The 27938-nt window shown below is 50.2% G+C and overlaps 1 protein-coding gene across 3 annotated transcripts in view; it reads right to left on the reverse strand.

Moving 5' to 3' along the window:
* Window positions 1-27938, reverse strand: part of CORO2B (coronin, actin binding protein, 2B) — a 117575-nt gene that overhangs the window by 79590 nt on the left and 10047 nt on the right. The window contains exons 1-2 of one of the 3 annotated variants that reach the window (XM_011940336.1): window positions 16331-16681; window positions 2127-2327 (exon numbers count right to left, since the gene is read on the reverse strand). In XM_011940336.1, coding sequence (XP_011795726.1) covers window positions 2127-2327 — 201 coding nt within the window. In that variant the 5' untranslated portion in view covers window positions 16331-16681. Of the gene's footprint in view, window positions 1-2126; window positions 2328-3059; window positions 3075-16330; window positions 16682-27938 lie in introns of those variants that run through there. The other 2 variants (XM_011940334.1, XM_011940335.1) reach the window with 2 other exon arrangements.

A 27938-nucleotide genomic window follows, 5' to 3' on the forward strand; every position in this document is an offset into this window, starting at 1 on the left:
ATGTTGGTCAGGCTGGCCTCAAACTCCCAACCTCAGGTGATCCACCCACCTTGGTCTCCCAAAGTGCTGGGATTACAGGTATGAGCCACCGTGCCCGGCCACGTTCTTGTTCTTGTTGATTTTTCTGGAACTCTTTGTATATTCTTCACAGGAATACTTTGTCTATTCTATATTGCAAATATTGTAGTCAAGTATGTGGCTTGAGTTTTCATTTTGTTTAGGTGTCTCATTGTAGTACAGAAACTATCTTTTAAAAATTTATTCTAATCTATTCATTTTCTTTATGATTTTGGGGATTCCTGTCTTTCTTAGGAAGCCTTTCTTCATTGCATGATTTTAAACATGCACTCTATTTTCCTCTAAAACACTTGTAGCTTTTCTTATTTTAAATGTTTAGATATTTAATGCATCTGGAATTAATTTTTGTTATGGTATGAGGTACTGACTGTTGACCCTTGTGAGCCTAATGTGGAGTATGGCAGGGTGCCCGCAATAGGTTTGAGCCTCAGTAAGAACCAGCCCACATGTTCCTGGGGACCTGCAGGCCTAGATGGATGGAGCTGAGTGTGTGCCTGAGGCAACAGTGATCTAAGGCCATCTGATTCAGGAGGGAAGGGAAGCTGCACTTGAGGATCCTTCCGAATGTGTTAGAGCAGCTGTGAGCCTTTGCGAGGTTGACCAGCAGAGTGGATAACGTTCCCAAAAAAGTAACCATGTTGTGTGGTTCACTAGAAGCTTCACATCTATTATCTCACTTAAGGTCAACATGGCAGATGTAGGCAGAGGAGGATTTCTGATCCTGCTTTTACCATTACAGGAAAATAAAGGTCAGAGAAGTGAAGTGACATATGCACGGTCCCAAATCTGGCAAGTGCAGAACCCAGACCTCCCACCACCAAGTGCATGCTCCTCGGACCTCTCTGTGCATCAGGTTCTGTCGTCAGTGTCCCTGCAGCTGCCTCTTTGGTGGAAAGGAAGATCCGGTCTAAGCCTTTTCCAAATCTGTGCTCCCCCACTGTGGGTAGGAGAGACTGGAAAAATCCATCCACCACCACCAGCTGACAGTGAATTTTGAGAACCAAGGCTTCCTTCCACATGCACCTCTTCCTCCCCCTGAGCGATTGGCGGAGGGTGGGAGTGGGGATGAGTCAAGCTGGGAAGGGGGAACTCAGCCATAAACAAGTGGGACTGACAGCGAGCACTTTCCCTGAAGCGCGTGACCTCCCACAGGCCTCCAGGGACTCCGCCTGAATGGCTTTGGCTTAAAAATTTCATGATCTAGGCTTTGCAGATTTAATCTGTTATATTCACGTAAGCAGCTGCAGAAAGGGGAAATCTTTAGCTAGGAGGTGGAGGATGGGGAAGAAGGTAAATTATTTCCAGTCTCTCAGTGGAGAGCAATTAAAAAAAAAAATGAGTGGGCCGGGCACGGTGGTTCATGCCTGTAATCCCAGCACTTTGGGAGCCACGGTGGGCAGATCACCTGAGGTCAGGAGTTCGAGACCAGCCTGACCAACATGGTGAAACCCCATCTCTACTAAAAATACAAAAATTAGCCGGGTACGGTGGCACACGCCTGCAATCCCAGCTACTCGGGAGGCTGAGGCAGGAGAATTGCTTGAACCTGGGAGGCAGAGGTTGCATGAGCCGAGATCGCGCCATTGCACTCCAGCCTGTACGACAGAGCAAGACTCCATTTCAAAAAAAAAGGGTATAATTTTTGCAGTTGCTCAGTGTATAATACTTATGGCTGGGTCTCCATCCCTTCTGGCTCCAAACCAAGAGGACACTCAGGACACAGAGTGATAGAGCTAGACCTGGTCTTGGACATCAGAGTGTTCCACTCCTTCAGGGAATGGAACCTTGTATACACCAAGGGAGTGGCTTGTCCAAGTGTACACCTTTAGGTAAGCTCTGGAAAGAGATCTCAGGTCTCCCGGATCCAGGGCCTGTACTTGTTCTGTTGAATCTCAGGAAAATCCTGGAGAAGGCATAGCCACTAGATGCTTGATGAGGAAGTAAAAGGTGGGAACTCGGAGAGAAGTAGGGTCAACAGGCCTAGGAGAGACCAAGGATGGCTCCTCTGCCCTGGAGCTGCCCGTGGAGTGAAGGTAGCGGCCACCTACCTGCTCCAGGGGGATGACGAGGAAGGAGCCGCCCCCTGCGCTCTCAGTGACGATGGCCAGGAAGCGGGCGTTGACGGCACAGAAGTGGTTGTCATGCACATTCTTCGTGATGGGGATCCCATCGAAGCAGTGCTCCCGGTTGGCCACCTTCCCGTAGACATTCCGGAACTTGGAGCTACGGTATTGCGGACGCCAGGACATCTGTAAGTGGTCAGGAGAGACAAGGGTCAGGCTGGGCCCTGTGCCATGAAGGGCCTGGGCTGGGCTCTGGGGGGAGGGAAGCTGCGGCTCAGAGGTGCAGCAGGTGAGCAGGTCCTGGGTACCCCGTCAGGAAGAGGTGGAAAGGAAGAAGCATCCAAGAATTCAGGGCACACTCATAGGCCCAGCCCGTTCTAGTGGGTTTAATCTTTGAATAAAATCTTACAAGAACAAAGATTGGCATAGGGGCTTTTGGTACACAGGCCCACCCCACTTTCTAGAAAGGCTGTAGGGTCCTTTTACTACCCAGGAACCTATCATGTGATAGAGCAAAGCAAGAACACAGACAGACTCCCTCCTGAGTATCCGGAACTATGCTCGGTTCAGTATGGGAGGTGCAGACAGCAGAGGCCAGTGTTCACCAAGATTGAGGACAAGGCCCACAGCAGGAGTGGGGTGGGGAGATGTCTCTCCGTGTGCAAGAAGGCAACCCCCCACCCACTGTCATCCTCTCGGATTATCTAGCATTTCTGATCCACAGGTACACCCTCAGAAATCTCTGAGTCCTGGATGTTATCATCACATCATCAGGCACAGAGAGGTTAAGTGACTTGTCCAAGGCTACACAGCTAAGTAGGGCCATGAACATAGGTCTCCTGACTGGAAATCCGAGACTCCTCCTATGCCAGATTACCCTTTGAAGCAAGGTTTCTCAGCATGTGGCCCACAGATCACCTGTATCAAAGTCATCTGGGGTGGGGGAGGTCGCCCACCCTCAGGACACAGAAATGCTGATTCCTGGGTCCCAATCTAGACCTACTGAATCCAATATTTTGAGGATGCAGCCCAGGAATCAGTACTTTTCCATCACAGCTAGAGAGTCTCATGTGATGACAAAGCACACAATTAAAGCGATCTGGATTGCTGAGTCACTACATGAGGCATTGCTGTCTTGGAGCACTTACAGAATCCATAGCAGACTTTGCATGAGTGACAAACTTTTGTTATATAAGCCGCTATGATTTTGGAGTTAATTTGTTATTACAGCATATCCTAGCCTGTTCTAACTGATATACTTTGTACAGTTTTTGTTTGTTTGTTTCTTTTTGTTTGTTTGTTTTTGAGACGGGGTCTCCCTCTGTCACCCAGGCTGGAGTGCAATGGCGCAATCTCGGCTCACTGCAACCTCTGTCTCCCAGGTTCAAGTGATTCTCCCACCTCAGCCTCCTGAGTAGCCGGGATTACAGGGACCCACCACCACGCCCGGCTAATTTTTGCATTTGTAGTAGAGACAGATTTCACCATGTTGGTCAGGCTGGTCTTGAACTCCTGACCTCAGCTGATCCATCTGACCCGGCCTCCCAAAGTGCTGGGATTACAGGCGTGAGCCATGGTGCCGCCCGGCCTGCATTTGATTTAAATCAAGCCAAGAGCTAAATTACAAAGGCCTCTTTATTGAAGGAAGAAGTTCAGAATCCAGAAGGAGAATCCCAGGGAAGTCACTCCTCACCTTCAGGCAAATCCTCTTCCACCAGTTCTCTGGGCCCCAACCCCTGCCTCTCCACTGCCTCTTCTCCACTTCCCAAGGTTGCCCTCCATCCCACTGGGCCAGTCTCCCTGCTCTCTACTCCTCCCTACTTCCCTGTCTTTGCCCACGCTGTGTCCCTGTCCCTCCCGCCTTCTCTTTCTGCTGAGTTCTGCCCCAGACTGTCTGGATAAAGTCATGCTGGAGAGGCAAGAGCACTGGCTGGGAGGCTGGTGGGTCACTGCCCTTTTCCCTCCCTAGGCTGACTGTGTGCCCTCAGGCAAGCCCCTCCCGTCCCCAGGCTGACTGTGTGCCCTCAGGCAAGGCCTTCCCCTCTCCTCTCCAGGCTGTGTGACCTCAGGCAAGCTTCTCCCCTCCCTCCCCAAGCTGAAGGGAGAGCAGGCAAGGCTCTCCCTTCCCCAAGCACTGGCTCCTCATCAGGACACCAACTATTCCCAAAGTGGGGTCCCAGGTGGACCTTTACACGGTTACAGAGATGAAGTCAATTTTAGCCAGTCATGTGTTTCTTTTAAATTGCTTTAGAAAAAATATAACTTGCATGTCAAATCCATGGTTTCACAGATACTACTGCTAATGAGGCTAAGTTTCAAAAAGTGAATCAATTCAAAGAAAAATACAGTATGAAAAATATAGTATGGGTGGTTGGTGGACCTGGCAAAAGTTTAATCTGAAGTGAGGACACTAGGTATTGCTCTGCCTTTTCCACACAGAACATTCTTGATGCCACAGTTTCCACACAAGAGAAAGGAGGTGTTGAGCTTGCTCACTCCAACCTCCTGTTCCTTGCTAGTGCAGTTCTAGCTTGGAATGTCTTCTCTGTGCAGCCAACTCTCAGCCTTTAAGACCCGACTCACTCTGATCTACATAGCCCACAGTGACCTCCTCGGAATCCGCAGACAGCCGGCACCTCTCCCCAGGCTCCTAGTCTAGAGCTTGTCCTAGCCTCTCCCATCCTGGGGGTGTGTCGCTGCTCTGTGATGGCAGGAAGTGATACCAGAGTCTTCTGAAAGGGACTGAAGACTAGTGTGCCCTTTTCCCAGGCAGCCTAGGTGAGTCTTGGAGGCCATGGGGAGACCTGCTGGGCAACTGACCTGGTGGCAGGCCCAGCCCATCCACGAAGGGAGTCCAGCTTAGTGGGGAGACAGATGACACAGTTCAGCATCCACCAGAACCCAAGGCTCAGGGAGCCACAGGGATGGCAAGTTCTGTCTCCAACCCCAGCACAGCCTGTGGCTGGGCACCGGGGATGGTCTGCACAGGCCTGTTTCTAGGCTGAGTGCCCAGTTCTGTGCTCTTCCCAGTGCAGACTTCACCGCAGGCTCTTCCTGGGGGACAGCAAGGGGAAGGGTGACAAGAACCAGACTGAAAGCCACGCAGACCTAGACTCAAATCCCAACCCTGCTGTGTGACTTGGGCAAGTCACTTAACTTCTCTATGCCACCTCCATCGACTCCCATATTAAAGAGGCTAGCGGGCATGGTGGTAAGCACCTGTAATCCCAGCTACTTGGGAGGCTGAGGCAGGAGAATTGCTTGAACCCGGGTGGCAGAGGTTGCAGTGAGCCGAGATTGCACCACTGCACTCCAGCCTGGGCAACAGAATGAGACTCCATCTCAAAAAAAAAAAAAAAAAAAAGAGGCTAGGCCGGGTGAGGTGAGTCACTCCTGTAATCCCAGCACCTTGAGGGACTGAGGAGGACAGATCGCTTGAACCCAGGAGTTGGAGACACTAACCTGAACAACATGGCAAAACCCCGTCTCTACCAAAAACGTACAAAGTTAGCCAGGCATAGTAGTATGCGCCTATAGTCTCAGCTACTTGGGAGGCTGAGGTGGGAGGATGGCTTAAGCCTGGGAGGTGGAGGTTGCAGTGAGCTGAGTTGCACCACTGCACTACCCGCCTGGGCGACAGTGCTGAACCCTGTCTCAAAATAAATAAATAAATAAATAAAATAAAGGTGGCTAATCATCCCCATCACCTCCAAGGGCTTGGGAGGAGCCAATGCCAAGCTGCTTGCCATGTGCCCAGCACAGGACATGCTGACCTGATAGGCTCTCCTGAGCCCACCAGGCAAGGTCCACACATACCCCAGGTTCCCCAGGTGGAGCGGTCAGCGGCCCGCAGTTTCTGTGCCTGTTTTTCCATCTGACTTCACCCTTCCTCGTCCACCCTCCCCCTTCTCCTTTTCCCTGCTCCTTCTGCTTCCTCCCACTCTCTGCCCTTCTTTCCTCTCTCTCTCATCTCCCCATCTCCCCAGTCCTCAGGGTGTGGACACAGGAAGGAAGCATCTGTGGTGAGGGCTCTGGTGTGCACACTTGTGGTCTTCTTGAATGACCCCTTGCCCATCTCCTGTTGCCCCCACAGCCCAGCTAGCACTTCCGAACTGGATGCTGCATCCCAGGGGACCACAGCGCTCAGGCTGGGGGTGAGCAGGCATGTTCTCCCACTCAGCACGTTCCCCGGGGATGGGCCTGGGCAGGCCCTAGAATGAGGCAGGCCTGCTTCCTGGGAAGAATGGAGAGTGTCTGTCTCTCAGCCAGCCTGGGCTGGCCTCTCCACTGTGGCTGGTAGGCTGGGGCTGGATCTCCATGGAGATTCTTTCTGCTGGGCCTTGGGAAGGGCCAGGGGAAGGGAGGTCAGAGGCTGCTGTTGATCAATGGCTCCACATCCCTGGGCCTGGAGCTCCACTCCGCGTGAACCTATGCACAGGTGTTCACACAGGACCCTGAGCTGGGAGTCTGCAGTCCTGGCTCCACTCCCTATTCAGACTCCTACTGACCTTGGGAAAGACACTTTGCTGCTCCAAGCACCAGCTGCTCCTCCCCCTCTACCCCAGCTCTTCTTTCTTTCTACTTCTGTGGAATTATGGGAAAAGAACTTGCAAAAATCATGACTCCTGCCTCCTTATTACTTCCTTAAGCACTTCCTACAAAGGAGGGCAATTTCCTTAGCACATCACCATCATCGCATCCAAGAAAACTGACCATTCCTTAATACCATGTAATGTCCAGTCCGTGTTTACATTTCCCCCAAATACCTTCTACAGTTATTTTAGTTTCTGAACTAAGATTCAGTGAATCCCAGGTTCCCGTGTTGCATTTGGTTGTGAACTCTCTTTTACCTTCTTTAACCTAAAATACTCCTAGCACCATGTTTTTTTTTTTAAATGGCATTGCCTTTTGAAAGATACCAGCTCAGTCGTCTTATAAAACGTTCCAAAGATTTGTCTCATGATGCTTCAGGGCATTGCTAAGGTTGTTCCTGTATCCCTTGTAAACTTTAAGAGTTAGGTCTAAGGCCTTGATTTGATTCAGGTTACAATGTCTCCATGATTAGTTACTTGGCTTTGGTAAATCATGAGAAAGGAGAGGAGAGGGCAGAGGGAATGTGTAAGCACACACTTGGTCTGGCTGGTGGCAGTGAGGAGGCCACCTGGCCAGTGCCAAGGGTTTGTTCTGGAAGGTGATGGACAGAGGCTGGAAGGCCAGGCCAGGCACAAATACACACTGTGGGCCAAAGCTGGGTGTCTGCAGAAGGATCTGCATGACTAAGGGGCTGACCTCATCCCTGCCGAGACCTCAAAGGGAAATCAGTGGGGGCGGCCAAGAGGTGACCTGAAAATCTGGCCCTTTGCCTTTACCCCTGAAGCCCTACCCAGATACTGGTAGATTCCCCCCGACTGGTTCTAGTGAGAGCAGAACACACTGTCTCTGAATCTTTTAGGACAAATGAGTACAAGACACAAGATTGGGACATATTGGTTTTGAGATTGGTTTTCAAGATCGGTTTTGAACTCCGTAAAAGAAAGGACTTCCTTAATGGTTAGAGCTGCCTAACTTGGAAAAAGAAGCTACCTTGATAGGTAATGAGCTTCCTATCCCTGGGGGGAGGAGGGGTTTCAAGATTTAGGTGGACGACCTCCGACCAAGGACGATGTGGATTAATGAGTGGAACTAGATCGCTTTCCAGCCCTGAGATAATAGAGTTCCTGTACTTTATTAAACACATGATGTTGGAACAGAGAGGAGCTTTGAGGTCTACCATCCTGGTTCTACCACCCTCCCTGGCTGGGGGTCTTCCTCCTCTATATTTCCCTACCCCAGTTGGGTTGCTGTGACCCTGAATGACAAAAGCTCTTACATGGCAATAGCCACCTCCTCTTAGGGCGTCCCACAGAGCTGATTAATGCTTGGCACTTATTTCAAGCTTTAGATATGCATATTTTCTGTCTCCAGTTACTGGACTGTAAGTTACCAGATCATCCAACTCCTTCGGGCCCCTGCACAGCCCCACCCGACTCCATGCCTGGTTCAGGGCTCCCTTATAGCTGAGCCTCATAGTGACTCTGGCTGAATCACCTCTCAGTACGGTAGGGGGGCAAGAGCCAAGGTCAGGCCCAAGGAGGTGCCTCCTTCAGGGAACTCACCCTAGGGCTGTGACTTCAGCCTGCTGAGGTTTTGCATTTTATTTTCAGGCTGATGTGCTGCCTTGCCCACAGGATGAAGGTCTGGTCCTCACCCTACCTCATGAGCCCTTCCTCTACCACGTTCTTCCTTCTGGTCATGCAGCCCTGTCTCCAATAGGCTCCCTGTCACCAGAATACTGACACCTCGGAACCCAGTACTGCTGTCAGGCTGAGGCCTAGTGAGTCCCTTGCTGTTGACAGCACAGAATCAGCAAGGGGCCAGTGCCTGTAGAACCACCCTGAAAAGCCCACCTGCAGTCATGATCCTTTCCAGACACCACCTCAGTCAGCCCCGCTGCTGTCCAGCAGGCAGAGCTAGGCAGGTACTACAATCCCATTTACGATATAGAGTGTCTGTGTGGCTAATGGAGGAGTTAAGAGACTTGTCCAAAGTCACAAGCTATCAAAATGGTGTAGCCAAGACTTCAGCCAAGAACTTCTGACTCTTAGTCTACTTCTCTTTCCAATACAACACACACCTTCTCCTCCTTCAGCCTCTCCACCTCAACTCTTACCCCTCCCCAATAGCTCCATAAATCCAGGCCCCTACACAAAAGTGTAAAGAAACTGTATAGCAGGAAAGGTTTTAGGAGTAAGAAAGAATCCAGTGGTTTCTATCTTGGCTCTGCTACTTGTTAGTTGTATGACTTTGGACTACCTACTCAGCCTGTCTGAATATCAGTTTTCTTAAAATGAGAATAATGTCATCCAGCTCACTGGATACAATGAAGTGACCAAATACAAATTCCTTGGCAAAGTGTCTGGCCCAGGATGGGTGCTTGCTAAACACTAGCTCTACCCTCTCTCCTCCTGTGAGGGAGAGTCTCTGACTTCAAATAATCAAATGTTTACTTGGGAAGGTCAGGCTTTGCCAGGAGGAGGAGGACAGGGCTGGGCTGGGCTGGGCTGAGGGTCAGGAGAGGGAGGGAGAGGTTCTGGATTCCAGATGTGCACAGTTGCTGGGCCTGCTCCCTGGCAGCCTCTCCCTGGGCCCAGGGCCATCCTGGTCTCCCTCCCAGATGGGGAGGGCCCGGAAGGAAGAAGTATTCATTTTGCAGCTAAATGGCCCTTATAGCCTCTCAAGAAATGTAGGATAGCTTTTTTTCTCTTCTGAGATAATCACTATGTATACTCCACATGGAAGCAAATTGTATCCTGTCCTCGGATCTCAAAAATGATTTATTGTGGCCAGCGGGTGCATTTTCTAGATGATGACATGAGCAAAATTTAGTTTTTAACTGGAACACAAAAATGTAAGAGAGCACTTTTTTTTAGTTTCTGACTCAGGTGAAGGGGCAATGTGGCTACGTTCACATCAAAGGGCTGGGAGTAAGCCCCCTGGAAAAGAGCTGTGTAATGTGGGGAGCCCAGGAGACCTCTCAGATCTGCCCTGGTAGCTCCCATGGGGCAGCCCATCACGATATATGACAGAGCCATTCCCGGGTCATGTGCTGTCAGAGAAAGACTGGCACTTTCCATCTTGTTTGGTCACTAGCTGTGTGACCTGGGACAAGCCACCTTCCTTCTCCGGGCTCAGTGTCCTCTTCTGTGATATGTGGGTATCAACTGACCTGGGTCCTGGAATCTGTATGAGGATGGAACATGAGAACACAAGAGAAAATAATGTGGCACTGTCATGAAGGAAAGACACTGTTATCAACAGCTCCATCTCATCCACAGCATTCTGGGTCGTGAGCGAGAGCTGATCATCTGTTCCTCCTCCACCCAGGAAGGTTGGACACACAGGAGAAACACAGTGAATATTTCCAAACTGGAGGGAGCAGAGGGAACCAGCCCACAGTCCCGAGGGGCTCGCCAGCCTGGGCAGTAATTCCCAGTGGACTTCAAGCTTCAGTGTCCTCCTCTGTAAAATGAGAAAGCCAAACAGACAATGGGAGATGCATGAACTGTGCCATTTCCCTCAGCATAGCATCTCTCAGACCCCTGGCCTGACCATTTCCAAACTTGGTTATGCATCAGAATCATCTGGGAAATGTGTTATGAAGGCATGTATGTGTGGAGCCAACATTTGGGAGTATCTCCTCTTGCCTGTGTACCTTAGAGTAGGCTAAAACTGCACTGTCCTATAGGGTAGCTACCAGCCACATGCAGCTGTTTAAATTCAGATTAATTAAAATTAAATGGAAAATTCCTCCTCAGACTAACCACATATCAAGAGCTCAATAGGCACATATGGCTAGTGGCTACCATATGGGACAGCAGAGGTTACAGAGCATTTCCATCACTGCAGTGTGTTCCACTGGACAGCACTGGGAGAAGAGACATCAATTAGCTCCTAAAAGTCATCAGTTAGCTACTGAAAGTCCTAAATCCTGGAAGAAAAGAATCAATCCAAACCTCCACTCCTGGAAGTTCCTGGGTGGGGTGTACAGGGAGTTAGGAAGGCTGTAATTTGGAGTCACTCCACTGTCTTTCTCTGCATCTCTGGCAAACATGGAATTCTTGGGTTCCAGACCAGTTCTCCCACCAACTCATAGGGCCTCTCGGGCAAGCCCCTCATTCTTCTCACCCAGGAAATGGGAATTCCTCCTCACCACCCAGCTCTGTCCTGCCTCCCTCATGCTATCAGGGAGTGGATCAAAGCCAAGTGGGAACAGGCAGGGCTGGGATGGCGCCTTCTCAACAGTCTCTAGAGGGGAGGAGACGCAGCATGCATCCACCACCCAGTGCAAGCCCAGCCAGAGACACGGTCTATTCTGTACCAGGCCTCTGCCCCGAATCCCTGCAGCCTTTCCTGCTCTGGTGAACAAGGCTGGACATGTAAGGAGAAGGCTGTAGCCTCCTCTACCTCAGTCTCTTCAAGACAGCTTCCCACCTCCCCCAAGACGGTCACTGGGAAGTCTTTCCCGAGGCCCCCAGATTTCATGCTGTGCTCCCCTTGCTCCTGGTGTGATCACCACACTGACAACAACCAACGTGTGTTTAGTGCTCACGATGAGCTGAGCATCTTACATTCATTATATCCTCCAGTCCTTAAATAACCCTGAGAAATAGGTACAATTATTATCCCCATTTCCAGACGTGACTGGGTTTGTCCAGGTCACTGAAGTGGAGGAGCTGGGATCTGATTCAGAGCTGTCACCGAGGTCTCTCCTTTACTTGTCTGCTCCCCAACTATCCTGGCTGTTGTTGAGGGCAGGGACTGTACCTCATTCCTCCTATTTTTCCAGGCTTCCCATTGGGCCTAACATCATCTTGATAAATGGTTATGAAATACACGAGTGAGGGAAGGAATCGGAGGGCAGGGACAAGGAAGAGCAACCCAAGTCTTTGCCTCAAGGCCTACAAAAGTCCCCTTGGAGCTCCAGATCGCGAACCTCGTCTATCCCCATGTTCACAGGACCAGATCCCACATATTCACTCGGCACAGAGAGCCAGGAAAAGGAAATGTCTGCCTTCTCTGGGCCTAACTTTTCCTCCATGTGGTCCTGACACAAAAAGGCTTTGAAGGAACCGCATCCTGTCAGAGCAGAAAAGGACTCATAGGTCCACTAAATCCAGCCTCTCATTTCATAGACCCAGAGAGGAGGAGCAACTCGTCCAAGGTCACACAGTATTGTCTCTGGATGGCCGGTCCACACTGCAAGCTTCCTGCCCTGAGATGGTAGAATCTGGTGCCGCCACCTCTTCCCTGCAGGCAGATCCCATGGGAGTCTATCCGGGCAGGCAGTGGCAGAGCAGAACCCAGGCCTGCTGGGAAGGATCCATGCTCCATTGAGGTTCTGAGTTCTGTGTTTCTCTGACCAGGCAGAGAGGGGCGGTGGAGCTCAAAACACAGGCCCAACAGATGGTTTCTATTTGCAGCCACTGAGGCTGGTCTGTGCCAGACTCCTGACCTATTTTGAGGAACTGAGGGCCCTGCTGGCTCAGAGATGGCCTCCAACTTGCACCCCCTCAGTCCAAAGTCTGGCAGGAGATCAAATGGGTGGTTCAAGTCCAGTGGGGAGAGGAGTGAAGGTGGAAAACCTTTGAAAATGAGGCCAGCGTGGATGGTCTGCAAGCTCGAGCTCCAGGGGACAGGTCCTTGGAGTGTGAGCCCCAGGTCATCTGCCTCAGAATCACCTGAAGTGTTTGTGGAAATGCAGGCTCCTGGGCCCCACTTCCAGCCTGTAGAATCACACATTGTGGGAATGAGCTAGGGAATGTGCATTTTAACCAAGCCCACCAGGTGATTGCTGTTTGGGATCTTTGCTGTCCAATGGACCGCCTGTGGACCAATAGCACTGGCATTACCTGGAAGCTGGTTAGAAATGGAGAATCCCAGGCCCCACCCTTGACTCAAATCAGAATCTACGGTTGAACACGGTGTGGTCCAGGTGGTTCACATAGATGATTAAATTGAGAATCACTCTCCAGCCCAGTGCTTCTCAAACTTGCACGTGCATCACAATTACCCAGTGGGCTTGTGAAAACACAGATTGCTGAGGCCCCTTGTTTCTGATTCAGGAAGCCGAGGGTGGGGCCCGAGAATCTGCATCCCTAACTCACTGCCAGGTGATGCTGAGGCTACTGGTCCCAGAACCAGACTTTGGTCCCTGAGCGGCACTGCAAGGAGCACCGGACCTTCTGAAGCTTCAGCTCTGTGACTTTGCATCTGTCCCTTTACCTCCCAGTTCCTCCATCAGAAAAATTGATATAATTCATATTTTTCCTAGGATGGTTAGGAGGACCTAGTGAAATAATACTGTGTGTGAACGTGCTTTGCTAACCATGACTGCTCAACAAAGATTATTTTACCAATCAATCTGCACCTTCAAAAGTGCTTTGGGTTTGCCCTTGACAACCACCCTGCCAGCCAGTGAGTGAGTAAAAGAGCTGGGCCTAATGCATCCCTCGAGGGCTTTCTTCTGTATTTCTAGACTGTCATGCACAAGATCGTGCACACAGCAAGTGCTTAATAAGGGCTGGTGGAATTCAACCCAGGACTTCTGGTTTTCAGCCCTATTCTCTTTCCACAGCAGGTCCTACTTCTCACACCCTCCTACATGGCCTCCGGCCTCTTGGTAGGCGAGGCTGAGCAACTCTTTTAAAAGGCTGTTTCATAGTCAAGGCTAAAGGCTGAGCTGGGGAGATGCCAGGCATAGCTGCCACTGCTGAGGCTCCCTGCCTGTGACAGGCCCTGACCAACTCTCAGGATAACTGGGATCCGGTGTTCAGAGTGCCTGGCCTGGTCCCTGGTCCACAGACGAAGACTTTGCTCCCTGTCACCTGCCAGTGCAAAAAAAGATGGACTGATAAACTGTTCCCACGGGAATATGGTAACTGGTGATGGGCCTTCCCCTTCCCAAGAGATAATCTATCTACATTACAGCCAGGGGACGGCGTGGAAGAGAAGGACCGTCTGCTGGCTCTGTTGTAGTATCTCTGTTCAAATAAAAGGAAGCCTATCTCTCAGTGCCCCAAATGAGAAAGGAGAAGCTGAAGTTCTTTATATTACTGCTAATCATATTGGGTATAAAAAGGGGTAATAAATCAACTTGCCCATAAATAAATAGATCCCAGGCCCCATGCACAGAGCTTATTTGGAGATAAACCCTTTGCACTGTCCACCCTGCACTGTCCCCAAGCAGTGTGTGTGTGTGTGTGTGTGTGTGTGTGTGTGTAGGAGTAACTATTCCCTCTAGGACTTTGGAAACAATTCAAGGGGCCTCACCAGCTGAGGGTCTAGAAACTAGAGCAGAAACTTGTTTTTTTAATTAAACTTAATGTTACTGAGGAAATCAATGGGTTTTTGTTTGAAAACATCCATGATAACTGTCTCCTGATGTTCTCCACCTCTCACTCACTGCCTTGTAAAAAGAATCCAGTAGTTAATTTAGGACCCAGCAAGGAAAGAGGAGTCTTCTCGGGATCTGTGACCAACAGTTCCCCTACAACGCCCTCTCTTCCCCCAATTCACAAGGGAGGCCACCTCATTCTAGGTGATCGCGTAGCATTCCACGTGACCGTCCAGCACACAGTTCTGCTCCATAGGAGTGATCCACACTCAATGGTGACAGCTAAACCAGCCAGCTCCTCCCCTTGAAGGGTTTAAATGTGGGCTACATTGCACCACTAGTTGGTGGCAGAGGCAGAAGCCATAAGCAGAGGGAAGGGAGATGGAGAAGAGGTCAGAGAAGAATGTAAAGGGATCACTGTAATTTTTAAAATAATGTTAGTGTACTGTTCTGCATTTACTAGGTGTGACCTTCCTGCTGTTCCTCTAAATCACATCCATTTATTGGCCAGGCATGGTGGCTCACGCCTGTAATCCCAGCACTTTGGGGGCCCAAGGTGGGCAGATCACTTGAGGTCAAGAGTTTGAGACCAGCCTGACCAACATGGCGAAACCCCATCTCTATTAAAAATAAAAAAAATTAGCCAAGCATGCTGGCATGCGCCTATAGTCCCAGCTACTCAGGAGGCTGAGGCATGAGAATTACTCAAACCCAGGCGATGGAGAATGCAGTGAGCCGAGATCATGCCACTGCACTCCAGCCTGGATGACAGAGCAAGACTCTGCCTCCAAAAAACTACAAAAATACAAAATAAATGAATGACATCCATTATCCAGGGAGAGTTCGGACTGTTAAAGCAGGACTCAAAAAAATTTACATTCCGACTTCCAAGATAGGATTCTGCAGCCACAAAATATCTTAAGGGACAGAATTGTTGACAGAGGACTTTTCTTAACTCCCGTCTCTCCATGTTAGCAAATGAAGAGTCCTGTCTGGCTGACTCCATCACAGGGAGGTCCTGGCTGGACACCAGGAGGAAGGGGAAGTCTCACCCTTGCAGCCTGCAGGACTGTGGGATGAGAAGGGAAGTAGAAACAGACACGTGGATGTTCAGGAGTGTGCTTGGAGTTCCTGTACTTTGGGCCAGAACCTCAGGGGAAAATGTGTTGAGGTTGCTCTGAGAACATAGGAGTGTCTCTCCAACCTACTGGTTGAGATTCTGGAAGGAGAAAGGACACTATTACAAGCAGTGGGTCAAACAGAAGTTGGCTTCACTGAATGAGATGGTGAGGGATCTGGCCAGAGAGCCTGGAGCATTCCCTTGAGCCTCCTTTGGCACCTGGCTGGTGGAGAGGACCCAGCAGTCTCCGCGCAGCCCCAAAGCAGGGTGTGGAAGGTCTGAGAGCCACAGCTAGTGCGAGGTTGGCATGGGCAGGGGCAAGGTGTGGGCTCAGAGGCTGTTAGGGAGACAGTTTAGGCCTAGGCAAGACGTAATGAGATTGAGTTCTGAAATCTGCAAGGCCAGCCAGGGCCCCGCTGGGGATGCACCCCACTATCAGGGCCAAGAACAAAATGAAGCATGAGTTTGTCAGCTGCAGACATCAGCAGGAGATGCCCAAAGAATGCTCTGGGAGAGGACAGACCAGCCACAACTCAGGGGCATCAGCCAGGACATGTTTAAGGTCCACTGGGGTGCCTAGGGCCCTTTTCCTCCAACCCTTGAAGTCGCATGAGCCTGGGCCATCTCTATCCACAGAGGCCAGGGGAGGAGCAGTTCTGAAAGGTGATTCCTTTGGAGTCATCCAAGCAGATGTCAAATTACCCCCACCTGGCACAGTGGCTCATGCCTGTAATCCTAGCCCTTTGGGAGGTTGAGGTGGGTAGATCCCTTAAGGTCAGGAGTTCAAAACCAGCCGGGCCAACATGGTGAAACTCCATCTCTACTAAAAATACAGAAAAAATTAGCTGGGCATGGTGGTGGATGCCTGTAATCCCAGCTATTCAGGAAGCTGAGGCAGGAGAATCACTTGAACCTGGGAGCAGTGGAGGTTGCAGTGAGCCAAGATCGCGCCACTGCACTCCAGCCTGGGCAACAAAGCGAGACTCCGTCTCAAACAACAACAACAACAATAACAACAACAGCAACAACAACATCAACAAAAATTATCCCTCAAAGGGTGAGCCTTTACATCATAAGTTACTGAATCAGACCAACTCCACTGGACCGAGCTGAATGCGTTTTATCACGGCTACCTACCAGGTGGGGCTCCTGGATGACACCAGACAAGCTTCAGAGGAAACAAACTTGTACCTTCTTTGCACATCCAAGTTGTCAGGGCTGCCAGCTAAGACCTGAAGGCTGTACCCTGCATAGATGGGCCGTGTGGATGAATAGTGCCCAAGGAGTTATGCCACATGGGGGCTGCCAGTGCAGGAGGCACTCACATCACCATCCCAGAGACCCCACTGTGGCAGTCAAGATAACGGAAATCTGGGTACCTTCTAGCTCCGAAATTCCAGACATCTGAGGCCTGAGAGCCTGGGAGGCCTGGCTGCTGGTCACTCTCTAGCTCAGACTCCCTCATTACTAAAGGTCAACAGAATCCGTTGCTAGCAACCAACAGAGAGCCCGCTCCAGCGATGCTGAGGGGTGGCATGTGGCCCTCCCTGGTGGCCATCGGGGCAATTCCAGCAGCCTGTTTACACTGACTGCCAGGAGCATCTCCTCCTCTCCTCCTGGCAACTCAGGAGGGGTTGTCTGTGTGCAGGCATCAGCACCTTCTCTGGTGTGGCTACTGATGTCAAGCAGTAAATGAATTGGCCCCACGGGGTCTCTGACCATCCCATCCCCAGGGACCTACCCTCCCCTGAACACCTGCAGCATTTCCTGGCTGCCACCCTGCCCCCTGGCACCTGGTGTGTACTTCAGGGTTGACTGGTTCTCTTTACACATGTTGAGATTAACTTCTCCCGGAGGCTGTAAGCTGGGCCCTGGTGTCAGCTCTAAGAGCTGGAATGCACAGGAACTCTAAAGGTTGCCAACTTCCTGGCTGAGATTCTGGAAGGAGAGAGGACACTGTTCCAAAGTGGGCCAAACACAGGATGGCTTCACAGACAGATACGGGTTTAAATCCTAGTGCCACCACTTACTAAGTATCTACTGGACAAATTCATTAACTTTTTGGAGCTTGTGTTCTCATCTATAAAATATTATAAAATGTATAACAAGCCCTAGACAAGTTCATTAACTTTTTGGAGCTCGAGTTCTCATCTATAAAAACGAGGGTAACACTGTCTCCTTCTCAGGACAACCTCCATCCTCTTGGTCTTCCTCACAATGCCCTATACATGGAGACTGTCCAGAACCCACTGACGGGCAAGTGACTGGCCTTTCACCACTTCAGAACCCGGCCATCCAGGTGTTCCCTGGGAGCACGGGGACAAGCTCCTGGAGAAGGGAGCAGGCAGACCTGCTGACTGGACTTGTACCTGCCATTCCCAGCCCCATCCCCACCACCGCCCTGCACGACCACGGGAACACCCCTCACCCTTGGGAGAGGGCCCAAGACCCAGTTCTGGCCAGTGAGACACAGGAGGAAGTCCCCTAGGGGGCTGGCCAGTGAGACACAGGAGGAAGTCCCCTAGGGGGCTGGCCAGTGAGACACAGGAGGAAGTCCCCTAGGGGGCTTCTGAGAAAGATTTTTGTCTCACTAAGAAGAGAGACATAAGAAAAGTTCTTTCTTGGCATACTGGCACACACCTTTGCTTGCTTCCTGCCTTTGCTTGCATTTGAGGAGGTAAATCCCGGCGTTCTGGCACCCATTTTTGTGGCCAAGAGGTAACAAACCTACAACCAAAAGGCCAAAATGATGAGAAGACAGACCAGAAGCACAGAAGAGGCCTGGGTCCTTGATGACACTGTGGAGCCACCAACCAAACCTAGGACCTCCTTCCTCTGCAACTCTTATTTGAAAAACCATGAAAATCCTATAGCTTGAGTCAGTTTTGGTTGGCTTTCTTTGTTACTTGCAGCCTAAAGCATTTCAACTGATGGAAATAAAGAAGAGAGGGAGAGGGTAGCAGATCTCTGAGTCTTTGGACACTGCCTGTGACCTGTCCCCATGAGGTCTCTCTGCCCCCACAGCAAAGAACTTTGCTATTTTAAGGAGGCCCAGAGACCACAGAGCCCCACCCAAGCCTAGCAGGCCTGCTCCTGCCAGGAACAAAGAAAACGATTTTGTTTTGAGGTTTTCTCTCATCCTTCAGCACCGTTCCTTGGGGTGTGCTGATGCAGCTGCCTGTGCCTGCCATGCAGTTGCTGGAAAAGTTGCACAGCTCAGGGGATGATAACAATGACCACTTGGGTCAGGGGGAGCAATAATCAGGGTCATACTGCCTGTTGCACACGACCACCCCACACAGCATCCCCTGGGTCCAGTAACACTGCCGAGCCTTGAAAGGAGATTTTTTCCCTTTTTTTCTTTCTTTATTCCACTGAATGATGTCATTGCTACAGAAACCATGAGGAAGAGGGGTGGAGAGGAAAATGAGGTAATGGATGCAGAACATCTGGCACGGTGCCTGGTGGGCACTGAGCAAACACCAGCACCCTCCCTTTTCTCTTCCAACAGAACGACAATGCTGGGTGACAGAACACAGCATCAGGCAACTCCTCCAGGGCAGCGGTGCCTCTGGCGGGGGCATTACCTATCTTTTTGGATTCCTGGTTTTTAAAGGACTCTTTCTACTGGGGTGCTTTTCCTTCATGGTGTCCACTTAGACATAGTGCACGTGTATGTACACAACACACACAGACACACACACGCATGAACACACACACACACACATACACATGCTGGTTTAAGAGCCCAAGCTCCTGACCCCACAGCGAGTTGGTTCCCAGTCATGAGGTCAGGGTTCTCAATTAGCTTCTGCCTCAGCCTCATCCAGGTCCTCCTGATCTGACCCCCACTGAGGCTGCTCCTGTCACTGACCCTCCTGCTGGTCCCCTGTCCATTTCATAAGGACATTCGGAGGCCCTGGGAACTGCTCAGTGCACAGCCTTTCCCTGCACATCGTTTCTTCCCCAGCACCTGGGCTCTTTGTTTGGGCCCTCCTGGTTTCTGTGAAAGTCAAAGCTGTGGTTGCCTGAGTACCAAACCACTGGCATAGTCTGGCCTCTGTCAATCCAGCTCTGGGGATAAAGTCTCTCTCCTCACCTCTCCCACCGAGTCAGGACCACTCCAGTCCACAGGGCACTTTTGTGAGAATAGAGGAAGGTGCCTCTTCCTCCAGCAGAATCAGCTCCAGGCTCAGGGAGTGGAACGTGGACTGGATTTCAGACCCCACTTACCCCCTGCCAGGTGCCTTTGTGCAGGGCACAACTCAGACAACCGTACACAGCAGACCTGCAATGGAGTCATTCCAATTATTCTCCTGAACTTCTGAACTAAATGATTTTCTCAGACATTGACTCATTCAGAACTACTCCAGAATTTCCAATGTGGAGCAGCCCCGCTGATGGGGCAACAACTTTGCAAAACTCCAAGACACATTCAGCACTCCCCAGCATGATCCCATGGCTCCCCCAACAGACCTTGCTGGCCTCACCTTCCTGGCTCTCCTCTGCTAACTCTAAATAAAGTCACAGCATCTCTGCTGTCCAATTACAATTCATTCCTCCCTGCCCCATCTGGAGGCAAATGGCACATCTGGCCCAGGAGACCTGGTGGTCCCTCCCTCCCACATTCTCATCCTGCCCTTTCCCCAGCTTGCCTTATCTTCCACATCACATGGGAAACTGAGGGCATCCCTCTCAGCAGAAAGTCTCCTGTACCCAGCAGTGCTTAGCCTCAGGGAATGAATGGAGAGGCTGGGTGAGCCCATGTAGACTCCAGAGGAGGCAGGAAAAGCCCTGGGAAAAGGACTTTCTCTATTAGCTACTGTCGTGAGCAAGTTGATCTACCTTTTGGGACCCCATTTGTGTATCAACTGTGGTGATAATAATGGTGCCCCCTCATGGAGCTGATGTGGGGATTAAATGAAAATGCACGTACAGTGGCTATAACATTACTTGGCTCATCCTATGGGCTTAATACATGTAATTATTGTAAAGTCCCTTGCCTCACCTGTTTCTATCCCCTCGTTATAAAATGGATAAAGTGATATGTTACATATTTTAATGTATTTGACAGTTAGTGTTGTACTTGCTACATGTTAGGTACTATTCTAAGCACTTTGCAAATACTGCCTTCCTTAGTGTTCATCACAACCCAGTGAGGCAGACGCTATTATCTTCCCCATATCACAGGGGAGGAAACTAAGGCACAGGCATTCAGTAACTTGCCCAAGGTCATCCAGGCAAGAAGGGACAGAGAAAGGATTCAAACCCAGGCCTTCCACTCCATAGGGTGTGTGCTTGACTGGGCTATGGGGTTTCTCTGTGACTCTTGTGAGAATTAAATGAGGTCATGCCTGCTAAGTGCTTGGCACGTAGAAGGCACTGGAGATTTGGTCATTATGGTAATGTACCATTATTGTTGAATATTTGTAATTGTTATTACTAATATATGCAAAGCCCCACCCAAATGATGCTGGCCCTTCCCCTTTTCTTCCTCTCTCCAGCACTGATGTTGCTGGTTTGGGTGGTGGTGGGGTTGGAGGAGGTGTCTTTATGGAAGGCTGTGTTTCCAGTTTGGGGGCAGGGAGGGAAGATTTTCGGTATAGAAGTAAGAGTGAGCAAACTCCCTCAGCACAGAGCCTCATCGAACTGGTACACCAGAAGCTCAGCAAGTTATGTCAGCTACAATATGGGGAGGCGTGGACATGGGGATACACCAGGGTGTGTGGGGCAGGAAGGAGGCTGTACCCGGAAGCCTGAGGGTCTATGGCAGAGGTAAGCAGACAGAGGGAGATGAGGCTGCCCCTGCAAGATTCAGCTCAGCAAATAACCGAGTCACCTAATAAAATCGTACAGGCTCAGAGCAGAAGCCATTTCTTGCTCACATCTCCCCATCCCATCCTGTAGATGAAGACCACACTTGTCACAGTGCCTCTCACTCCACCATGATGCAGAGTCTCCTCTCCCACGAGCTCCTTATGCTATAGCCAGGCTCTCCTTATTGTCCCAGGCACGTGGTTACCTCCACCTCCCCAATCCCAAGACACTCCAAAGAGATGCCTGCCCTCTTCTCTCTGCACCCTGGAATTTTACTCATCTCTCTTCCAACATACACCTTCCCTGACCACCCCCCCACCAACACACTCTTTCTTCCTGGGGACTCATCTGCACTTGAAGGTCCATAAACCACTCTTGGGCACTGAGGGCAAGCTGCCCTGCCCTGGTGCATTGCTTTTCCTGTGTTCAGGTCCAACTCCAAACTCCTTGACAGTTGGGATGATGTCTTAGTCATTTCTGAATCTCTCATATGAGACCAACACAAGATCAATACAATAATGAATACACAAACGTAAAGTAAAACAAATAAACAAGTAAAAATAAAATTTTATAGGTAATACATTTAGAAGCAGCTTATAGGAATTACCTAATTTGGTCCTCATTATCCTCATGAATTTGACATTATTGTGCCCATTTTGCAGATGTAGAAACAGGCAGAAAAAAGGTAAGTACCTTGCTAAGGACCCCCAGTTGGCAGTGATGGGACTGGGAGCTAAACCCAGGAGTCTCACTACACCTCCTGTGCTCAGAGCTACCCTCTGCACTCTCATTGGCCATTGAGGAGTGACTCAGTGATGACACCTGACCTCTGCCTACTCTTCAAACTCATGACTTCCCCAGGGAAACTGGCAGGGAGAGGTGCCTGGGGGCTGGGGCCTCAGCCTCTGACCAGACCTCCTGGCCTCTCCGGAGCAGTGGTTCTCAGCCCTTACTGCTTAAATTTGCCCGCAGACATGTTTTTTCGTAAGTACTGACACCTGGGTCTCTCCCCAGCCAACGAAATGGACTTGATGATGGGGCCTGAGCCTCTGTATTCTTGAGCTCCCCACAGTGAGAATGAAAAGCCACTGCTCTAGAAGCAGTGATTCTTGGGAAGACTCTGAGTCTCTTGCTCCCTCCTTCCCTCACTCAAAGGCTAGGAGTCCTGCATCTGTGTCAGCCAAGTCCCTGGCTTCTCCCTTCTGTCCACATCACTTGTCCCCAGAGGGCACAGGGGAGAAAATCTGTCTGAATCTCTGGCACTCAGGACCACATAAGCCACACGTCATGAGACAGAACTCAATCTAGCCAGCAGCTAGCAGCCAGCACAGTGATTAAGCATGTTCTAAATTAGTTGCCAACATTTTTTTTAAAAGTCAAGATCTTTAAGAAAAACCCAGACTTCTTTCTTTTGTTAAAAAATCAAAAATCAGAAACTACTATGCACCCATATTCCCACTGCAGCCCCTTCAGGAGGGCAGGGGATGCTCAATTACACCCAAGCCCCCTCCTGCATTACGGTTCTCATCTGAGCCCTGTAAGCACTGGAACTACGTGCCCTCACAGCAGCACGTAGTAGGAAAATTTTTTTAAAATTGCTGACAAATGAGTCTTTTTGACTTTTGAAGCAGCCCGTGCAGAAAGATTTACATATGAATCAAACAAATTGCATTTCTTGCTAGACAGCATTTCTGGATGAAAGCTAGAAACAATTAAATTACCCCAGGAAGAAAAGCTATGGCACATCCACAGGATGAAACACAAACTCAGCAATAAAAGGAGCAAACTACTGATACCCACAACCCCACAGATGACTCTCAAATACAGTAAAGCTGGGCCGGGTGTGGTGGCTCATGCCTGTAATCCCACCACTTTGGGAGGTCAAGGTGGGCAGAGTGCTTCAGCTCAGGAGTTTGAGATCAGCCTGGGCAACATGGTGAAACCCTGTCTCTACAAAAAATACAAAAGTTAGCTGGGTGTGGTGGTGTGCACCTGTAGTCCTAGCTACTTGGGGTGCTGAGTGGGAGGACTGCTTGAGCCCAGGAGTTGGAAGCTGCAGTGAGCTGTGTTCAGACACTCCAGCCTGGGCAACAAAGCAAGACCCTAAGACCCTGTCTCAAAAACACCCAATAACAAAAAAGAAAAAAACCTGTAAGCGGAGTGCACAAGCAGGTTCAAAGGCTACATACCCAATGATTCCATTGACATAATATTCTGGAAAAAAACAACTTCTAAAGATGGAACACGGATGAATGGTGGCAAGGCCTGGGGGTGGGAGGAAGGCCTGATCACAAAGGGGCAGGAGGGAATTTCAGGAGGCAGTGGAGATGTTCTGTATCATGATAGTGATGGTGGTTACACGATTGTTTGCATTTGTGAAATGCATGGAGCTGGACACTAAAAAAGATGATTTTTTTAATGCATGTAAATTATACCTTGAAGAACCTGAGTTTAAAAAATTTAGCTGAAGAAACATTTGTCCCAGTTCTAGATACAGAAAGTTGCATAAAATAAACTGTGGAGAAGCTTCAAGTTTAGAGATTCCTAAACCCTGCATGGCAGCTGAGAAGACTGGGTTCCCTCAGCATACAGCAGCGTGCTCGGGCCTCCCACTGCAAGGAGGTTCAGGAACAGCTGAGTGTGGTGCAGAGGAAGGGACCCTGGGCATACAGTCACTTGTCCTACAGTGTCCTTGACTTTGGGCAGGAGTGGTCTTTGACCACGAGCACTGGAGTTAAAAACAGAGACACGGCCAGGTTCAGTGGCTCATGCTTGTTAATCCCAGCACTTTGGGAGGCCAAGGCGGGCATATCACGAGGTCAGGAGTTCGAGACTAGCCTGGCCAACATGGCAAAACCCCGTCTTTACTGAAAGTACAAAAATTAGCTGGGCATGGTGGCACGCACCTGTAATCCCAGCTATTCAGGAGGCTGAGGCAGGAGAATCAGGAGGTGGAGTTTGCAGTGAGCTGAGATCACGCCATTGCACTCCAGCCTGGGTGACAGAATGAGACTCCATCTCAAAGAAAAAAAAAAAAAAAAAAAAAAAACCAAAAAAACCAGAGACGTCCAGCCCCATCCCAGTTCTAGTGAATTAGAATCTCTGGGCATGGACCCCAGGAACCTGGTTCATGGACCCCAGGAACCAGGTCTGATGTTTGAAAAGCTCCTAAGGTTATTTGAATGCACAACTAATACATCACATATTAGTTTTAGGCCCAAGAGACAGTAGTTCCTAACATCAGTTCCAGGCTGGAGGAAACACTGAACAGTACCTTTCACAGACTCATGTGGTGCTGATCACCATTGTTATTCGTGTTGGTAGTTGTGCTCACTGTTGACTCGAATATCATTTTTGTTGTTGTCGTTGGTTTTAGAGACGTGGTCTCACTGCTGCCCAGGCTGGAGTGCTGTGGCGATCATAGCTTAGTGCAGCCTCAAACTCCCTGGGCTCAAGTGATCCTCCCGCCTCAGCCTCCCGAGCAGCTGGAACTGCAGTCTCACACCACTGCAAGTCTTGTGCCATGGCTGATTCTAATATCTGACCTTGGTAGAGTGGTGCCGCTAGTTTACAGAGCACCCTGACATGGATTACCTGACTTAAGTTGGGCAGCTGGCTTTATTTTTTATCCTCATTTATGGGATGAGAAGACAGAATTAGAGGTTAGGTCACCTGCTCAAGACAGCACAAGAGCAGGACCCGCCACCCCAGTCCTTTGAGTCCATCTCAAGTCTCTTTCCATCACCCAGTCTCTAGGGTTGAAAATTCTCCTTCCTGTTGGAGGCTGAACTGAGGAGGGCTGGGCAGAGAGCAGAAGGAATGAGAAAGGGCATCTTCCCAACAAAGCAGTCAAGGAATCTGTGCGACCCATGCTGAGCTGCAGAGAGAAGCTGCTGTAATCCGTGGTGTCGACAATAGAGGGGCTGGGGCTGCTCAAACACACCCGCCTCCAACCTCACGCTTTGCAAGTGGCACAAACGGGGATTACCCAGGAGCCGTGATCCAGCATGCAGTAATCCTCACCCAGCCCTGCCTGCCCTCCCAGCCGATGCTGCTGCTCCTGGGAGCAACAGGCTACTGGATGCTGGGATGGAGACGCCCCACAGGATTTCTGGAGCAAAGGAACCTGAAGCTGCCCTTGGCTTCTCCTACCAGGAGTCTATCATACTGCCCTGAGATGACTTCTGGTCCTCCAGCCTCTGTTTACATGCAGGGTGGGAGAGGCTGACCTCACTCACTTCTGGCTCTTTGGGATGGGATGGGGTGGGAGTGAGGAGGTGGTGTAAACACAGCTGTGGGTGGGACAGACTGGAGGTCACTCATGTTAGGCTTCCACATGCATGGACACTGCCAGGGCTTCCACGTGGCCTTCCAATGGTGGTGCAAAGCACTCAGGGTCTGCGTCCAGCAGCTTCAGTCAAGGCCCCTGCTGTATCGCTCTGGCAAGTCTCGATGACTTGATTCAAGAGGCAGCATGGGCCTGGGGTTAAAAGAGCCAGGCCGGTTCCTTGCTGTGTAACCCTAAGCAAGAAACATCACTTCTCTGCTTCCTCATCTTTTTTAAATTTAAATTTTATTTTCTTTTAATTGAGACAGATTCTCACTTTGTTGTCCAGGCTGGAGTGCAGTAGCATGATCTCAGCTCACTGCAACCTCCGCCTCCCAGGTTCAAGTGATTCTCCTGCCTCAGTCTCCAGAGTTAGTTGGGATTATAGGCGCCCACCACCACACCCGGGTATGCTTCTCATCTTTAAAAGAGGGGCGATATTAATAGGGCTCACCTCCTAGGGCTGATGTGAAGATTAGATTCTCTAAAGTATACAAAGCACCAGACATGTGCTGATATCACATCAACCATCACCATCCTGTTTCCTAGTGTGTTCAATGGGATTCATCCTAATCTCTTCTGCCTGCCTCACAGGGGCGTTGTGAGTTAAGGTCAACAAAACTATAAACTCTGAGAGGACAGAGCCTGTGTCTGCCTTGGTCCTCTGTTACATCCCCAGGATTCAGAATAGTATCTGGTAGTAGGGGTGCTCAGCAAATATCTATGAATGAATGAATGGCGTGTGGAGGTGAATCTTGTGACTCTGAAGGTGCTCCATGGGGCTGAGCTGCTTTTGTTTCTAGCGAGTAGTCAGTGAGGTCCAACAATAGGATTTGCTGTGTTTGGAGGTTGTGAGTTCCCCATTGCTGAAGGCAATTAAAGAAACTGGAGGTCACTTGGCACAGGTGTCAGGGATGGGACTCACATAGCAGGTTCAGGTCGAACTGAATGACACTGGAGAATCCTTTCCAACTCAGAGTGAATTACAGGCTAACTCACCCCATACCAAATCCCCATGGCCTTCATCAGCCTCAGGCTTGTCTTGCCCAGTCAGCTCACACTCAAGGGAATGTACAACCAACCCTCACATCCTCACACTGCAGTCACACAGTCCACCCACCTGGGCGGTCTCAAAACACGCCCACGCCCCCACACACTCCACTTCCACATGCAGTCACCCACCCAGCAGCATTGCCACAATTATCATTAATGTACGGCGCACCCACTGCAAACCCGGCTATGGGTTAAGTCCTTCTCCAACTTCATCTCATTTACTTTTCACTCTAAGAAAAAGAGATTATCCCCATTTTAAAGATGGAAAACCAAGACTGAGAAGGTCAAATAGTGGCTCACATTTATAATCCCAGCACTTTGGATAGGGAGGATCACTTCAGGGTGGGAGGATCACTTCAGGGTAGGAGGATCACTTGAACCCAGGAGTTTAATAACAGCCTGGGCAACATAGTGAGAACCTATCTCTACAAATAATAAGAAAATCAGAAAAATTAGCCAGGCACGGTGGCATGTGCCTATAGTCCCAGCTCCTTGGGAGGTTGAGGTGGGAGGATCACTTGAACCTGGGAGGTCAAGGCTGCAGTGACCCATGATTGCACCACTGCCCTCCAGCCTAGGTGACAGAGTGAGACCTTGTCTCAAAAAAAAAAAAAAAAAGTGAAACTTGCCCAACATCACATGACTGCCAAGGAGCTGAACTGGGCTTTGAACCCAGGTCTGTATTATCCCAAAGGTTGTCCTCTTGAGTCACATTGCCTCCCTGTCTCAAACCACCAACCAAACCAAAGCAAGGCCAATCTGTTCTCACAAGGCTCTGGTAACCCACCCATCTGGAAAGGCAGAGTTATGAAGCCGGAGCCACAGTTCATTCCCAATCCAGGTGCACATGTGCTGGTCTCCAGTTCAGGCCAGTGTGGAACTCTGGGCAGGTCCCCTTTCAGGAATGCCTCCTCCTCATTTCCTCCTGCCAAACCCTATTCAATAGTATGGTACAGTTCAAATGCTTCCTGTGCTGCAAAGCCTCTCTGGTCCCTGAGAAAGAACTCAGCACTCCCTGCATCGTGCTTGCTCCAGGCCTCCATGCTGGCACGCACTGCATTGTTCTGGGGCTAGTTGTTTATGTGTCTGCTTCCCCTAGCCGACTGAGTCCCATGGGGTCGGGGGCAGTGTCTGATTTGTCTGCGCCTCCATTCCAGCCATGAGCACAGGTCCTGGCACCTCCAAGATGCTCAATTGCTCATTAAACGCTGTGGCTAAATTGCTTACGGCCTGCAGGGTCCCTACACCTGCACTGGCAGAGTTTATGGTGGTCACACAGTTGAGAATATTCACAGCTGATCTCATCTGTCCACTCCAAGCTGAGTAACACACCCGTTAATCAGCAGGCAGGGAGAACATCTGTGGCTCCTTCAGAAAGCAATAGCTTCCCGAAGTGGCGCAGCGTATAATAGGCCCTGTACCGTTCGTTCCCTGTGCTCCCAAGTGGAGCTCGGCCAGCAGACTGCCTTGCATTTACCCCAGAAGACTTTCTACCCTTTGTTGGGGGATTTCATCACAGAAACTGGCTCCCCGCCCAACCCTGCCTGA

This window comes from Colobus angolensis, unplaced genomic scaffold, assembly GCF_000951035.1.
Source record: "Colobus angolensis palliatus isolate OR3802 unplaced genomic scaffold, Cang.pa_1.0 Scaffold19, whole genome shotgun sequence".
Lineage (NCBI taxonomy): Eukaryota > Metazoa > Chordata > Mammalia > Primates > Cercopithecidae > Colobus > Colobus angolensis.